The 15811-nt window shown below is 47.3% G+C and overlaps 4 protein-coding genes across 4 annotated transcripts; 1 reads left to right on the top strand and 3 right to left on the bottom strand.

The window, feature by feature from the left end:
* Positions 1 to 1829: 1829 nt before the first annotated feature.
* On the bottom strand, positions 1830 to 4217 carry FOMMEDRAFT_109493 (Calcium/proton exchanger; the record flags this gene model as incomplete). Its single annotated transcript, XM_007267595.1, has 17 exons — positions 1830 to 1973; positions 2027 to 2061; positions 2120 to 2152; positions 2208 to 2254; positions 2307 to 2346; positions 2398 to 2444; positions 2495 to 2664; positions 2720 to 2763; positions 2814 to 2950; positions 3003 to 3220; positions 3279 to 3300; positions 3358 to 3367; positions 3425 to 3473; positions 3543 to 3600; positions 3659 to 3684; positions 3743 to 3856; positions 3929 to 4217. 17 exons carry the CDS (start codon positions 4215 to 4217, stop codon positions 1960 to 1962), a joined length of 1353 nt encoding a protein of 450 aa, XP_007267657.1. The 3' UTR covers positions 1830 to 1959.
* A 2007-nt stretch (positions 4218 to 6224) lies between these two features.
* FOMMEDRAFT_109491 (phosphoglycerate mutase-like protein) lies at positions 6225 to 7111 on the bottom strand (the record flags this gene model as incomplete). The annotated part of the gene is made up of 4 exons (XM_007267594.1): positions 6225 to 6600; positions 6651 to 6730; positions 6783 to 6842; positions 6908 to 7111. 4 exons carry the CDS (start codon positions 7109 to 7111, stop codon positions 6252 to 6254), a joined length of 693 nt encoding a protein of 230 aa, XP_007267656.1. The 3' UTR covers positions 6225 to 6251.
* A 213-nt stretch (positions 7112 to 7324) lies between these two features.
* FOMMEDRAFT_168748 (CBF-domain-containing protein) lies at positions 7325 to 11344 on the top strand (the record flags this gene model as incomplete). Its single annotated transcript, XM_007267593.1, has 11 exons — positions 7325 to 7588; positions 7641 to 7868; positions 7923 to 8326; positions 8381 to 8495; positions 8563 to 8682; positions 8744 to 9366; positions 9430 to 9826; positions 9888 to 10022; positions 10092 to 10394; positions 10481 to 10708; positions 10859 to 11344. The coding sequence occupies 11 exons, from the start codon at positions 7325 to 7327 to the stop codon at positions 11342 to 11344; spliced, it is 3303 nt and encodes a 1100-aa protein (XP_007267655.1).
* Positions 11345 to 11468: 124 nt separating this feature from the next.
* Positions 11469 to 15480, bottom strand: FOMMEDRAFT_20997 (phospholipase A-2-activating protein). The gene is made up of 18 exons (XM_007267592.1): positions 15386 to 15480; positions 15142 to 15322; positions 14908 to 15064; positions 14742 to 14851; positions 14554 to 14683; positions 14354 to 14493; positions 14089 to 14281; positions 13950 to 14011; positions 13835 to 13893; positions 13620 to 13779; positions 13417 to 13560; positions 13132 to 13352; positions 12981 to 13067; positions 12750 to 12927; positions 12386 to 12692; positions 12251 to 12326; positions 12128 to 12193; positions 11469 to 12059 (listed from the first exon to the last, which is right to left on the bottom strand). Exons 1-18 carry the CDS (start codon positions 15428 to 15430, stop codon positions 11916 to 11918), a joined length of 2460 nt encoding a protein of 819 aa, XP_007267654.1. The 5' UTR covers positions 15431 to 15480; the 3' UTR covers positions 11469 to 11915.
* Positions 15481 to 15811: the final 331 nt, after the last annotated feature.

The following is a 15811-nucleotide window of genomic DNA, read 5'->3' as shown; positions in this document are numbered from 1 at the left end:
AGTAAACGATAAATTAAGAGAACGCACTGATACAAGCAAGTGACATAAGCTAGTAAAAAGTAATAAGATCATTAGTCCCATGCAGCGCTGGAAAGTAGCGACGAGCTTACTGAGCTCGATCTGGATAATGACGTAAATATCAGTCGGCACGAAATACTAGCTCTAAAAGCTTACGCTTGTGCACCAGACTCATGATACAGGAGGTCCTTATGGATGTAGCCACCTTTTTGGACTCAATTAGAAGGAGCTAAAGATATTTATCAAGAAGTAAAAACATACCAGCCAAAAACGACATCCCAAGCACCAGAAGCAAATTCGATAATATCGATCCCAGCATCTAACCACCCGACTTCAGCAAAAAGTCAATCTCTGATCAACCTCATTCCAACTCACGGAGGTCTGGACTATACGAATTTCATCTGAGAATTACACCGTTAAAGAAGTGTTAAATCGTGTAAGACAAGTTTATGCACTTACTGTGCAAGAGCGCAGCAACACCAACAATAATCTCAACCGCATTCCCAAATGTATAATTTACAAGTCCCGACAGTGTCTGACCCAGCTTAAGCGAAAGCTGCTCCGTGGCGTCTCCAAGGAGCTTCAGAACGTTAAATAGTGTGGCGTCAATTATTACCTCTGAACTCGTCGGAGAAAAAAATGAAATATAAAGAAGAGAATCTACAACTTACCTTAGCACACGGAAGAATTGCGATGAAGGAGAAAAGGAATCGAAGCGCGGCATCCCAATTGAACCAATTACTGAGAAGACTGAGAGGGACGAAAACGAGGAAGATGTTGAGCCAGGAGCCAAAGAGGAAATAGCGATACGAAGTAGCCCATGTTGGTTCGCCCTCAGGTATGGCAGTCTTAACGAGCCGCTGATGGAACGGTATCCGACTAGGAATCCTCCTTAGCTCGCGGGTTTGTCCATTCTCTAGATATGCTGTAAGCAGACTTGTTCGCTCGTTTGAAGGCTCGGTAGACATGGCGAGATCGAGTGAGAGGATGGCAACATCTTTGCATCTGAGTAGATATTAATCCCAGACTAGACTGTGTGTGGCGTCTCACTATCTTGCAGCGCGCACCAGTAACACTTTGCATCTCCCATTCGGAGGGGCGAATAAAGCGCAGGAGACGGTTCACGATACAACATTATAGCTGGTGCGTATGAATGGAGCTGCACCGCACAGTTCACCTGAAAAAAATTTGTGAAGTCAAAACAACATGGTGGAACAGTCCGCCACGAAGGGTAACCGCTGATATTTCTGGAATATCGCAGATATGATAAACAAATGGTGTAAAGTACCATATCTCCATTGATATCGCCCTTCATAGTGATTTTGCAAAATCCTTCAAGATTTTTGAATGTAGTCCGGTGTACTAGGAGTGCTCCGCAACGCGAATGACGCAATAACGGAGCACATCTTCGATCCACAAGACGAAGCACCTTCTGAAACATGTCCGTCGATACGGCAAGGATTGCCGCGGTTTGTATTGAATTAGCTGCCCCAATGTTACGGAACCCGTCTGCTACTATCGGACTTAAGCACATCCGTCCCCGAGTTAGACGCCCGTTGGTCTTGATAAAGGAGATCACTTGAGTTTGACAACTAGCGCCAAGCCCTTCGCGTCGATCACCCCGAGGTCCCCTGTAGATCATGTCGAACTCCCGAAGCAAGGCTAACTCTGAAACACTTTCAATTCGACATGTCAGTAATATCATCAGTCACGAGGAAATGCAAAGTGTATCATAAATTCCTCTGTGTAAAGAGGTTAAGCAAATGGAGGACACAAATAATCAGTAGAATGATATAATTTTCGAAATAAGCGGTGAAGAAGGGCGGGGGTAGCGCATCGGAATAAGAAGTGAAGGAAGAGTTAAGAATGACAAAAATAAGACAGAGATCGAGAGTTGTAGAAGAACATGGATTGGTATAAATAATCCGCGTTTCACAGAACTCAGGAAACCCAAACTAAAAGGAATGTGAGCCGCGAAAACAAGGAGTAACAGAGAAGTTGAACTCACATGCTAATGCAATCACGAGGTACAGAGTGATCAACCTGCGTCCATACAAGTGAGTGGGGATAGTAACAGCGGTTAGCAAAATGGACCACTTACATAAGGCCCTCCATGTAGTTCGACCTCCCATCCCTACAACACAAATATCGACATGAATGCGGCATGAAGCAGTGAAGGAGCAACGCACATTATTAGCAAATTGACCAAAAATACAGAGACAAACAAGGAGATTGTCTGCAATGACGCAACGTTAGTAAAAATAGTATCGACCTGAGTGATATCGAACCTCGAAGTCAGCGAAGAACAACGTAAGCTGGTGACCAGTTCTAAATGAACTATCAATTTCCATTCTGAACTGCATCTAACGAAGAACTTACGCCCAACCAACAATAACGAGCAAAGGAACGACAAATGCTGCGATTTGCTAAATGAAAAGAGTTAGCTACAGATAACTGCATAAACAATGAGACGCACAATGGAGCTGCCGACACAGATACCAATTGTGAGTTCGGTCTTGTTTTTCATTGCCATCCAGACGGATGTGACATGTTCTGCAGCATTTGCCACTATAGGAAGAAGGATGATACCAATAAAGGCTTTCGGGATATGATACCGCGTTGCCGTCTCTTCGATGGACGCGACCACTTTACAACCAATATTTGAGAAATTTTTCCTCGAGGAGACAAGGGAATAACATACGATAATCAGCACAGAACGATGTAATGACAGTCACGAGCAATAGCCTGCATCCATGAGTAAGGTATGAGTGAAATAACACAACATCAGTACTTACGCAGAACCCGCTGCAACTGCGCTCATTTCCGGGGTCTCGATTTCTTCATCTTCCTCGTCACCACGTTCTGCGATATCGTGTCCTGCGTCATCGGTTCTCCTTCTTGGTTGAACAAAGAAATGAGCATGCGTTCTGAGCTAAAAAAAATCGGTAAGACATCAGAACGGTCCATCACAAACACGAGCTCACCTGAAAATTGAGATAAGCGGCATAGACGACGAGAAGCAAGATAGCTGTCCCTCGTGAAATGGCGAGCAAACCCGATCTCGACGGATCATGGGGACGGGAGATTGTCTCGTCTCCGGTGAGAAGAGCGTTAAAAGCTTTACTGAGACTACCTTCTCCAGTACTAAATGGACCCTCATCAGCTGCCTTGGAACTGTGGTATGCAGCAGGGAGCACGAGAGCTTTTGAGTGTAAAAGGAATCAGAAACGAGAATAGAGAACAAGGCTGAAGGAACACACTGATACAAGCAAGTGTCATTAACTTGAGTTCATCACAAAATTAGACTTGCAGCTTAATAGTTGCGTAACTTGAGCTTACTGATGCTGATCTGAAATCAGTGAGGTCAGACTTGGCTTCGGTTAATATCATAATCTCGGGAACTTACGCTTGTGCGCCTGTTTCATGGAAATAATTCTCTTTACGCATGTAACCACCTTTCAACATCAGCATAAATTAGCGGAGCGCCAATTTGGGGGTAGTACCAGAACAGGAAGGACACGCACCAGCCAAAAACGAGCAGCCAAGCACAAGAAGTAAATTAGATAGGATCGATCCCAACATCTGGCCCAGCTGGATTTAGCAAGGCGGTGTTTTACAGTTTTTTCTTCTGCACGCTTACAGATGTCTGAACAATGCGGATTTCATCTGGTGACCGCGCGTTAGAGGACAAAATCAGAATGGAAGGGCCGGGACAAGCGCGTACTTTGGAGTAGCGCCGCCACACCGACGATAATTTCCACGGCATTGCCGAAAGATGCGTTCAAGAGACCAGAAAGTGTTTGACCGAGTTTGAATGAGAGTTGGTCAGTGGCGTCCCCTAGGAGCTGTACGTGGCGTCATTAGCCTCCTTTAACGCGCTAAACAAAGCTGAGACAGGCTTAAGTTAAACTTGCCTTTGCCAACGGCATAATTGCAATGAACGAAAAACTAAAGCGTAGGGCAGCATCCCAGTTAAGCCAGTGACTGAGGAAGCTGAAGGGCACGAAAACAAGGAGGATGTTCAGCCACGAGCCGAAGAAGAAAAACCGGTAGGATGCAGCCCAGGACGGTTCTCCTTCGGCTTTAACAGCTTTCAGGAAGCGTTTTGTGAAAGGAAGGTGTTCGTTGTCATTTGTGAGTGAATTTGTTCGCCCATTTTCGAGGAGGGCTGTTTGCTCGGAGGGGGGAATAGCAGCCATGGTAGTTGGGGATAAGGTGCGTGTCCTCAGTCGTAGTTTATCGAGACCTCCATTACCGAGCCGTGCACCGCCTCACCAAATCCGAAAGGGATAGAAGAATCAATGACGCGCTATCGAAGTCTTTCCAAATTTAAGTGCTGATCTAATCCGCATATCATTAGACGCCGAGACGAGTGTAATAAATTACAGTAATAAATAAAAGCCATCCGGTTACAATTGTCTATCCCGTGCTACGTAGTACTACCTGACCGTGTGGATCCTCGTCAGTGCGTGTCCTCACAACAGGCCTTAATAAATGCGATATATCCGCATACCTTTCTATTATGCCATGCTTGTCTCTACGCATAGCAATTACTGTAACAGACGTATTGAAACACTTGCCAAACCTCTGTGCTGTTTCAACTGTCTTTCCGCGGACAAGTTGCCGACAGAGGGCTCCTATGAAGCCGCCATGGGTGACGACAAGGATATTCTCCGGACGTGGTAGGATTGGCAGAGACGGCAGGCTTTCCCCGATTGTTTTCTTCCACCATCCGTGCGCCCGGCTGACGAAGCTGTATATTGTTAAGATGGATAATTCTAAGTTAATAAGAGAAATTTATGCATACTGCCACGCCGTTTCAACGGACGCCGGCAGCTTATCGCGGTCGTACGATCCGACCTTGGCACCTTCCAGCTCACCCATATTCTGAATGACAGATGTAAGAAGCATAACTTAAATGGGTGTAAAAGGTGCTGACACGTTCACGGAGCTGTTCGTCAGCGAACAACTCCGTGTCCGGATGATGGGTTAATATAGCCTCAGCAGTCTAGCATACATTTATTTGGTGTTAGAAATAGTCGCGCTCAAATGCACACCTGCATAGCTCTCTTTAAATCACTCGAAAACGCGATAGTAAACTCCATGTTCTTCAGCGCTTCAGCGCATAAGCGCGCTTGAAGCAAGCCCTGGTCGTTGAGAGCTGTGTCCATCTGGCCCTGGATGATGCCTGCAAAATTCTCGGCGGTTTCTCCATGGCGGACGATAAAGACGCGCAGGACAGTGCTGGACAGAGAAGTATTACACATTGAGGGACGATGTGGGGGAGAAGAAAGCATGGTTGGCATCAGCGCACCGGGTTTAAATATCAAAGTGGCTACAACAAACAAGCAGACAGACAGGCAGACAGACGGCAACATATCGTCGGCAACTTGCGTGATCTTCAGTCTTGCGCCACCCAAACCCGTGTCCATAGCTTTCACCTGAACCAGCCTGGGAGGAAGTAGGAGAAGGGCCGTGAAAAGACAAACCGAACCATTGCAGTACTTGGTGAAAGGCAAGCAAGACAGGGAACTTGACAAGAAATTCAGGCTTTAGGCAGCAGCAACAATAACTACTTTGCTCTGGTAAAAGACGTGGATAGTGTCAGAGCCTCAGAGATGTATAAGACAATAGTACTGGCAAGACAGACAAATAGAAGCAAGAGTATGAGCCATTGAGCCTTGCCTCTTCTTACATTGCCTTTAGGCGCTTCCAAAAAGTTGCGCGAAATTCATGAACGAGTGTAACTTCTAATTTGTGAACTTGCCTGATGCAAATAAAGAGGCCAAAGAACAAAGCTCGAACCAAAACAAGGAGGATAATCAACCACGAGTCAAAGAAGAAAGAAAGCGGTACGAAGCAACCCAGTATGGCCCTCCTCCGGCTTTGATAGATTCAAGTCATGCTTCGCGAAAGGAAGATGATCAAAACTCTGTCCGCTCGCCAATTTTTGAGGTTGAGAAGGCTGTTTGCTCAATGGAGGATAGCAGCCATGGTAACTGGGGATAGAGTGCGTCTTCAGTTGGCTAATATAATGAGAGGTAGATAGATATCGGGAACAGCCAAGTGAGTGTGGACCGCCTCTCCGAATATGAAAGGATCAATGACGCGCGAAAGCTTCCTTCAAGGTCCTTGGACCTCGGGAGTCGGCCGAAGTCCTTTCAAATTAAATGCTTATCTAATCCGCATACTGTATGATTAGACTCCGAGTTGTAATAAATTAATCATGCCAGTTATAGCTGTCTGTCAACTTCTACTTGGTCCTCCTGTGGCTCCTCGTCCGCATTAGTCCGCACAACAGGCCTCAGTAAATGCGATATGTCCGCGTATCGTTCTAGAGTACCATGCTTGTCTCTACGCATACCAATTACCGTAATAGACGTGTTGAAGCACGTGCCACGGCCCAATCCAACACCCTGTGCTGGCTCGATCATCTTTCCGTGGAGGAGTTCTCGGCAGAGTGTCGCTATAAAAGCGCCATGAGAGATGACGAGGACATTCACCGGGCGAGGTTGGATCAGCAACGAGGGTAGATTCCTCTCAATTGTTTTTTTCCACCATCCGAGCGCACGGCGGACAAAGCTGTATTCTGTAAGATGAACGGTCCGAGTACTTTAGGGAATGGTGCGAACTGTTCTGCCGTTTCAACGGACGCTGGCAACTTATGACGGTCGTAAGTCCCGACCTTGGCACCTTGCAGCTCACCCATATTCTATATAACAGATATGAGAAGCATAACATGACTGAGTGTAGGAGGTGCTGACACGTTCACGGAGCTGGTCGTCCGTGTGCAACTGCGTGTTCGGGTGATGGGCCAATATAGCCTCGGCGGTCTAGCCCATATTCAGTTGAAGCCAGAGGAGAACTAGGTACAGATGCGCGCCTGTACGGCCCTCTTTAAATCACTCGAAAATGCAATAGTAAAATCTATATTCTTGAGTGCTTCTGCGCATGTGCGTGATTGAAGCAAGCCTTCGTCGTTGAGAACTGTGTCCATCTGGCCCTGAATGATACCTGCGACATTCTCGGCTGTTTCTCCATGACGGACGATGAATACACGCAGGACAGTGCTAGAAAGAGAGGAAGTAGACATTAAAAGGAGAGATGGTGAAGAGAAGAAGTCATGTTTGCTATTAGCAATCGCAATCGGATAAAAAGAGCTCCAACAACAATAATGTGAGAGACCAAGGCAGCAACAGTTCGTCGGCAGTTTGCGTGCACGTCGATCATCACTGTCGCGGACTCAAAAATAATTCTTGCTTTTTTGTCCATTCCATAAATTTCTCCTGCTTTGCCCTGGGCCAGTATGGCTCGCCAACACGCAGCCAAGAAGGCCGCACATGCATCTACAAAACTCACGAAAAACTCGGGTCTGAAGAAAGAGGGAATACTAAAGAATGCTGGTAAAAATTCAGACCAACCACCAAATGCAATTGGCAAAAAGTCGGCGAGGCACGACAATCTGCGAGAAGATATTCTGGCTCTAGGCGGCGATGATGAAGACTATGATTTGGTGAAAGATGCGGACAGTGCAGAAGAAGTGTTAAACACCGGTAGCGGCAAGACAGACGTGAGTAGCAAAATACTTGACGTTTGTCTCTTCTAATAATGAATATCTGCAGTCGGCGCTGTCAAAAGACCTGGCGGGGTTCATGAAGGGACTTAATTTCTCACATGTGAAACCATCAGATGTAGTGGAGGAATCTGAAGAGGAGGAGAGTTCGGCTGAACAGAATTCTGAAGAGGAAACCTCATCTGAGGCAACCTCAGATGCATCCGTCCAAATAGCAGAGAAGAGAGAAGAAAAGCAGAAAATTACCATTCCTAAAGTAGGACCAAACTCTCGACTAGTAAGTCACTCGTGCTCTCGTTTTTCATTTGTAGATACTCAAGAATAGATTCAGCTAATCGAACCCACTCCTCATTGGTATACCGCCATGCCTCCGCTTCCACCCTCAAAAAGCACACCTGCGCCTCTATCCTCACATGTCCTCACCACCAAGCAATCACATGCCTCATCACTCCATACATCCGAGCTCTCGGCCTACGAGAATGCAACCTCCGCAAATAAACTTACCGCTTCCTCGTCTGACGCTGCTTTCCTTCAACGTATCCTTTCTAGTGGTACGCTCAGCGACCGTCTCTCAGCACTCACGCTCCTCGCACAGAGTAGTCCATTGTATAATACACGCGCGTTAGAGACATTGCGTGGAATGGCGCAGAAGAAGGGGAGGGAAGAGAGTTTGAAGGCGCTTCGTGCGATTTGTGATTGGTGGGTTGGTGGAGGCGCGCCCGATAGGAAGCTTAAGTTGGTCCAACTCGCATTACAAAAGGATTAAGCAGTTTCTGATTACATTTGAAGGTATTTCATTGATCAGCCGATAAATCATCCTGGCGTCACGGATCGACATCTCTTGCTTTGGCATTTCGAAGATTGGCTGAAGAAATACTTTTATGGGATTCTTCAGATCCTCGAGGTTTGTCCCTTCCACATCGTACATACTGAAATTCCAGGGGACTCATCAATGTATCTATTTGACTTAGACTCTTTCTCTGGACCCTCTCCCATACGTTCGACTACAAGCAATAGCCCTGATCTTCACGCTCCTTCGTGACAAGCCAGAGCAAGAGCAAAACCTTCTCCGATTACTTGTAAACAAGCTTGTAAGTCATCATTCCTATTGTGCAGAAATTCCTATTCAGTACGTTTTTATATGCTATATAGGGGGACTCTGAGCGTTCTGTCGCCTCACGAGCATCATATCATCTTCTACAACTTCTGCAAGCTCATCCATCAATGAAAGCCGTCGTCGTACGCGAGGTATCTTCGCTCATCCTGAAACCCAAACTCAACAGTGCCGCGACGTCAGCGACAACATCCTCTGGAGCAACACATTTGAAATTCACTACCGAAACGAAATCTGCTCCGAAGTCCAAGACGACCAAGTCGAACGATAAGACGGAGAAGAAGGATTTGCAGCAGGAACATTCGAGGTATTACGCTGCGATTACGTTAAATCAGATTATGCTTGCATCCACGGAGGCGGATCGAAGTATTGCCGTTCAGCTTATTAACTTGTATTTTGAGCTGTTTAAGGAAATCCTGGGCTCGCCAGCAACGCCTCTTGATAACGCGCCTGATGAAGCCGTAGAGGAAGTGGATCATACGCGGTATGGAAAGGAGAAGAGGAAGAGGCAGGAGCGGAAGAAGGGAAAAGAGAAAGAGAATGGAGATCATGAAAATGGATTCGCAGAAGTAGAAGATTCGAACTCAAGGTTGATCTCTGCGATTCTAACGGGTGTTAATCGCGCATTGCCATTTGCGAAACTAGGGTTAGAGAATGTCGAGTTCGTGCTTTCCTCAAACCTTTTGAATTTAGCTCTGCTCAAGCTGATAATGTGTTCTTACAGATTCAGCAGACACATCGACACGCTCTTCCTCATCTCTCACAGGTCAACCTTCAACATATCTCTCCAGGCCCTCCGACTCATCATGCAAATCTGTCAATCTCTCGCCTTATCAGCATCACCAAAGCAATCAAAATCCACATCGTCTTCCTCCACCCACGCTTTATCCACATCAATCACAGACAGATATTACCGAGCACTCTACGCATCCCTCTTCGACACCCGACTCAGCTCCTCATCCAAACACGCTATGTATCTGAACTTACTCCTTAAGTCGTTGAAAGTGGACACGAAAGTGGAAAGAGTGAAGGCGTTTGTGAGGAGGTTTGTCCAGTTACTCGTCGGTTCGGGGAATGGAGGTGTCGAGTTCGTTGCTGGGGGATTGTACTTGCTTGGCGAGGTGGGTCTCTTATTGTCATTCCTGCTTTAACGTGAGCATATGCTTACCTGCCTTTCTATAGCTCTTTAAAGCACAGCCTACCTTGCGCAACCTATTAGAAGAGCCGAACCCTGACAACGTTGACTCAAATACGTACGATCCGAAGAAACGCGACCCACAGTACGCCAACGCGGGTACTTCTCCAATGTGGGAATTGGTTAGTCCGCTTCTTCACTTTCTTCTATATTGAAATATAGCTAACACGGCATATATCTCTCTTCGGTAGACTCCTCTCCTATCACACTACCACCCCACAATCCGTCTACACACCTCCCAACTCCTCTCAGGCACCCAACTCACCGCAAACGCTGACCTCTCACTCAACACCCTCTCGCACTTCCTCGATCGCTTCATCTACAAAAATCCAAAGAAACCGAAGCCGAAAGGCTCAAGTGCGATGCAGCCTGGTGCGCAGGATGATGGCACGGGTATGATAAGAATCATCAAGGGGAACCAGGTAGGAGGTGAGGAAGTTGTGAATGATGAGGTGTTTTGGAAAAGGGATGTTGGAGAGGTTCCAGTTGATCAGGTCTGTGAAACAATTTCTTGAACCACATCGATTGATTGATTGGTATTGCGTTGGCTAATATTTTTCGTGTGTTTTGTTTTGTTTAGGTCTTCTTCCATAAATACTTCTCGAAGAAGAACGAGAAAGAACACGCTCAGGCTGAGAAAGTGGCGAAGCGGAAAGGCGCAGCAGGAGTCGACGATGCAGATGGTTCTGACGAAGACGAGGATGAAGCATCCGACAGAGACCTGAGCAAATTGATGAAATCCGCAAAGGAAATATCGGAAAACGAGGATGATGAAGATGAGAGTGAAGGAGAAGCAGAAATCTGGAAGGTCAGCATCTTCATCTCCATCTCATCTCATCTCATTCCATCCCTCTCCTCCTCTCTCCTCTCCTTTTTCATTCATTCGCCTGTTCTTCAACAACACTTAACCAACTTTCTCATTTTATTACCTTTCATTAAAAATATTATTATTATTTAGGCAATGCAAGCAACGAACCCAGACCTCCATCCGGATCTCAACCCGGACGAAGACGACGACTTCTCCATCACTGATTCCAATTCCGACACCGGTGCCGATTCCGATTCGGGTGCTGGTTCTGGATCGGAAGCAGAGGAAGGGGCAGACAGCAGGAAAGCCGTAACCGAAGAAGAAGACGAAGACGAGGAAGACGCTCTCTCCCTCGCCGAATCCTCCTCCGCAGAAGACCTCATCTCGCTCTCGGACATCAACCTACCCGAAGGGCTCATCGAATTCAACTCCTCAGACGACGAAGGAGAGGACGGAGGGGAAACGGGAGAATGGGGTGGATTCGAATCTACACAACCCAAAAAACGAAAACACGACAAAATGCAAGAAACCGACGATCAGCTGAACAAGAAAAAGAAACGACGAAAACTACCCACGTTCGCGACGTACGAGGATTACGCGCAGCTTATCGAGGGAGAACCTGAGGATAATATATGAATACGAATACAAATATTGTATAGATCAGAATGTTCACGTCTTTAATTTCTGTATATGAAGAAAGTAAAGTTTCTTCTGCTTTCAGGTTGAGACAAAAGACAACCGACAAAAAATAATTGACGGATATTGTTCGTCATCAAATTCTTATATCGCTACATACATATCTGTATTGTATACCTCAACAAGTCCATACATACAGTAAGTAGTACTTCTTCATATTCGTAGGTCGCTCAATTTCTAAACGTCCACGGAAAAACACCCTCAAAACCCTATATCAACAACAAACAAGACTATGCCAAATCACGTAAACCACAAACGAACCCACAATCATGAGAGGGGAGGAAAGGAGAGTGAGCAATATGGTTGAAGTAAAAGGGAGGTGGTCAGTGTGTTAGCCAATGCAGAGGGTTAAAAAGAGTTCCTTGTATGTAGAACCGAAACCTCCGAACGTCTATAACCTGCTTTTTGCAGAACAGAAAAAGAGAATCAATCACACACACTCCCCTCCCTAATTCTTCCTTTCCTTTATTTGGTTATTATTCGTCCTCTCGCCTCTCTGGCTCAGTTTACTTCATAGCAATAGCGCTTCAACGTCCTTTATTACCGCATTAACACGGTCTTCTGGGAACCGCGACCTTAATGAAGGTAACGCTTGTCGGATCTCGCTCGTCTGTCCTAACGTGAGACTTGCGTTTTGCGTCTTCAAAGCGCATAACTTTAAACACAATCAATCAGGACCATAGAACAAAGGGCAAAAATCATGCTTTATTGGTGTATACTTACCGTGTTACCCAGAGCAACGAGTGACCTATACGCCGTTTCTGCATCCTGCCGCTCTTGGCGGAGAACCTAGGAGCCCCGATGTTAATTGGTAGTCACTTATAGCCCAGTGTAACAATCACCCACCATCGAAACCAAAGACAAATGTTGCTCGGCGACTGCGGAGGACACAATAGGTCCCTTCAGGCGAATACAGGAAATGCTATACGATACATCGTTAAGCACACCGGCATTCACATAACTGCGAGAAAAAGCACGCACTTGAACAAGAGAGTCGCCAGCGCTACTCTATGATTCTTCATCAAGGCATCATAAGGGGCACGTCCAAGCTCTCCCAGGACCGCTGCCGCCCAGTCTCCGAGGCTCGCGGCAGTGCTCTCCTGGAAAGCATTCGCAAGCGCCCGCAACGTCAACAACATGTTCGTCTCGCGGGACTTCGGAATCGGCCCGTCCCACGGAGTGTCCCATTCCGCAGCCTTCAATAGAGACGAGAAAAACTGCTCGGCAACTTTCGAGTCCGAATACGCTGCAGGGCAATTCCCGCTGACCAGTCGCGCCAAGTCAATTACTGTATGGGCCTAGAATTTAGAAGAGCGAAAACGGAGCTAACGCGCTCTAAACGCACCGGGGAAACGTGAGGACGAGGGCCAACGCTCCAGAATTTGCTCTATTGTTTCTAAATGCATCTTATTGAGAGGGGGAACAGTGATTTGGGCTGGGGTCGCCAGCGCTTGTGTTAAGTATACATATGCCTCATCCAGCTTAGCTGATTCCGGCGGATAGATTGCTATTGCCGACGTTGACTTGTAATCGTTCAATCGATGCACCATCGAAAAAATGTGAGAGAATAACTCACGATTTCATTTCGGAACCCATCATCAAGTTCACCGATTTTGCCCCGCATAGCATTTACGTTACCCTGCTTAAACGACAGAAAGGACATCTACACACAGAGTTACAGTTAGTCACCCCTAGACCATAGATTAAAATAGTCAATAGTGTCTTACCACCGGGACAACGGACGTTGTCCGTGCAGCTGGAGGTGGTTGAGAAGAAGATCCGGGCGGAGCATACCTCGAGCCGCCAGTAAATGGATCGCTGGACGCTGAGGATGTAGACGGGGCGGTTGTAGAAGGGGCCTGGTAACGAGATGCACCGGTAAACGGATCACTATAAGATGATGCTCCTGCGGGATTTGAGTTCGGACCAGCTTGATATCGTGATGCGCCTATGGGTTACATGTTGTTAAACGGTGTTATTCAATCTCGTCGCTCCGAAGGGGCGTAACGCACCGGTGAACGGATCAGAGTACTCTGAGCCTGATGTGAGGTTTACGCCAGTCGTGTTTTGTTGAATGAACTGCACGACTTGGTCAATGTAGCTCATAGGTAGGTCGTGTGAGGCAAGGAAGCGCTGAGCGGCGTTATATGGGTTTTCTACGGGTTTCAAAAACGAATTAATATTCGCATGAGTGTGGCGAGCACAAAAATCTCACCGTTCGCGTTGTAGGGAAGTTTCAGCGGGGGTACACCGTCTTGGATATCAACGTCAAAGACATAGTCATATTCTCTCCCTTCATGGAGCTGTTTTCGCCCGGACCCAACGGCATCAACAACATCGCCAATCTTTTGCCAAGTCATGCTAGCAGAATCCCACTGTAAGAAGATTAAGCAACTAGCTGCTTTAAGTATCATACACGGAAAGACTTTCCTGGTGAGCTTCGACGTTAGCACCATTCCGGACCATCTTTACCTCTCCAGGCTTCTTGCCTTCCGTGACACCGGAGGTTAAATATCTGCTTAAGAGAGAAACAGAATAGTCGCACCTGGAACTGTGAGAGCCTCCAGACCAGATAAATCGGTCTTTTTCACATCGCCAATTTGCTGCCTGCGGAAATCGGAGAAAGGGGGAAACATCGGCATCAGAGAAGCAATCGACAACAGGAGGGCCTGGACTGGGCTTACGAGGGAAGCGCTTGGTTCGCAACAAGGTCTTCAAATTCCTTGATCTCATTTGCAGGTGCCCATCGTTCTTCCGCGGTACTGAATATTCGCACGACGCCGTCGCTGGCCCCAGTAACAATATCGCCATTTGGCATAGATGATACACTCCATACGGATGTCGCGGGATGGACGATCGTCTGTACACATTCCTCATCTGCAAAGAAAAATAAAAATAAAAATTCACCTTTAGACAAACGAATACAAGACTTGGCACATGACAACTTACCCCGCCACACGCGCAGAGTGCGGTCCTCTCCGCTGGAAGCAACGTCGCCATTCGGTAAAGCCGTAATTGAATAGACAAATGAAGTGTGACCTGAGAGCGTGGAGACCACATCGCCCTCCGTCGTCCAGACACGAATCTCACTGGACGAGTCACTCAATTAGTTCTTTCTTTGCGCGAAGGCAGCGGAGATGAATGTCTACCCGTCGTTAGAGCACGAAGCAAAGCCAATGTGGGGGATCAGCGCAAGGCCTCGAACAGCCTGGCTGTGGCCCGTGAACGTCCGGAGATGCTTGTGCTTCATCCATAACCTGATCGTTTTGTCCGCGGAAGCTGCATAGCTGGGCTCAGCTAAAGAGCAAGGAGCGACAAAGAGCCGAGTGTAACGTACCAGTGAGGAACGTCTCTTCTGCCTCGTCGAGAATCTGGACTGCCCACACGGATTGTTCGTGACCTCTAAGCTCGTAAACCTCTTGAAAGTTCCTCCAGACCTTTGCGGTTCTAGCATACGTAACACTTTAAAAAGTGACTTGCATTCCGGAAGCATGAAAGCATACCGATCCCACGAACCAGAAATAAGTAATCCCGACGATGACGCGTTTAACGTGCAGACATTATCCGTATGCCCGACCAGTGCATATCGAGGCTCATCTGAAGGTGCATCTAGAGGATAAACGTTGATGACAGCTTCATTGCCGCCAGTGACCAGGTAACCTGTGCGCCACAACGATCAAGTAGATGTCAATCAAGCGTGTACTCAAACAAAGAGCGACTGCCGAGGATGAGCCTACCATTTGGCGTGTCTGGTGAAGGTGGAATGTACGCGACGGCATTGATATACTTGACACCTGCTTGGAAAGTGTACTCCTGCGTAAATGCCTGTGAGCCCGGCGAACGCGTCCAAGTGCGTGCAGTCTTGTCACGCGAGGCGGAGAGGACGAGATTATCGGATGGAGAAGCTACGGCGCGTACCTGCGAGTGCAAAAGGGAAGAGTGAGTTTGGCGGAAGCAAAAAGACGCATATATGGGACGCACATCAGAAGAGTGGGCGTGGAGAGACGCAGAGAGCTTAAAGGGCATGGCTATTCGACGGGTGGCGAGGCGCGGTGCGGAAGCGCAGGTGGGTTGCGAGAAAGACGAGAGGTAAGGGGGGAAAGGGAGGAAGATTGGGGGATATTTGCGGTGGTTGTAGGAGGAAGAGAGCAGAAGGGCGAGTCCGGGCTGGTCTAGATCTTATGAGTTCCCCTCACGCCTCCGAGTTGCACAGCAGATAATCACAAATATGACGCGTCCGGTCGTCTCTCCGATCCCTTCAACACTCGCCGCCTCGGCGTCGATGTCCTCAATCAGGGACAATTCATACAGTAATAACCAGTTGCACTCCTATCCTAGATTTTCAAATGATTTTGTTCATTACATACTTTAGGCACTACTCCAACAGCAACACTTGTACATTCGAGC

The sequence above is a fragment of the Fomitiporia mediterranea genome (assembly GCF_000271605.1).
Source record: "Fomitiporia mediterranea MF3/22 unplaced genomic scaffold FOMMEscaffold_7, whole genome shotgun sequence".
In the NCBI taxonomy this organism is placed as follows: domain Eukaryota; kingdom Fungi; phylum Basidiomycota; class Agaricomycetes; order Hymenochaetales; family Hymenochaetaceae; genus Fomitiporia; species Fomitiporia mediterranea.
The sequence above is the reverse complement of the archived record's forward strand: the minus strand, read 5'-3'. Positions and strand labels throughout refer to the sequence as shown.

What these genes read in the sequence shown, in the direction of transcription:
- FOMMEDRAFT_20997 (XM_007267592.1), bottom strand. Translation starts at nt 15,430, where the DNA reads ATGCCCTTTAAGCTCTCTGCGTCTCTCCACGCCCACTCTTCTGAT. An exon ending in ATTTCTGGTTCGTGGGATCG is followed by an intron (nt 14,852 to 14,907) that starts GTATGCTTTCAT and finishes TACGTATGCTAG; the next exon opens with AACCGCAAAGGTCTGGAGGA. An exon ending in CTCGTCCTCACGTTTCCCCG is followed by an intron (nt 12,693 to 12,749) that starts GTGCGTTTAGAG and finishes AGGCCCATACAG; the next exon opens with TAATTGACTTGGCGCGACTG.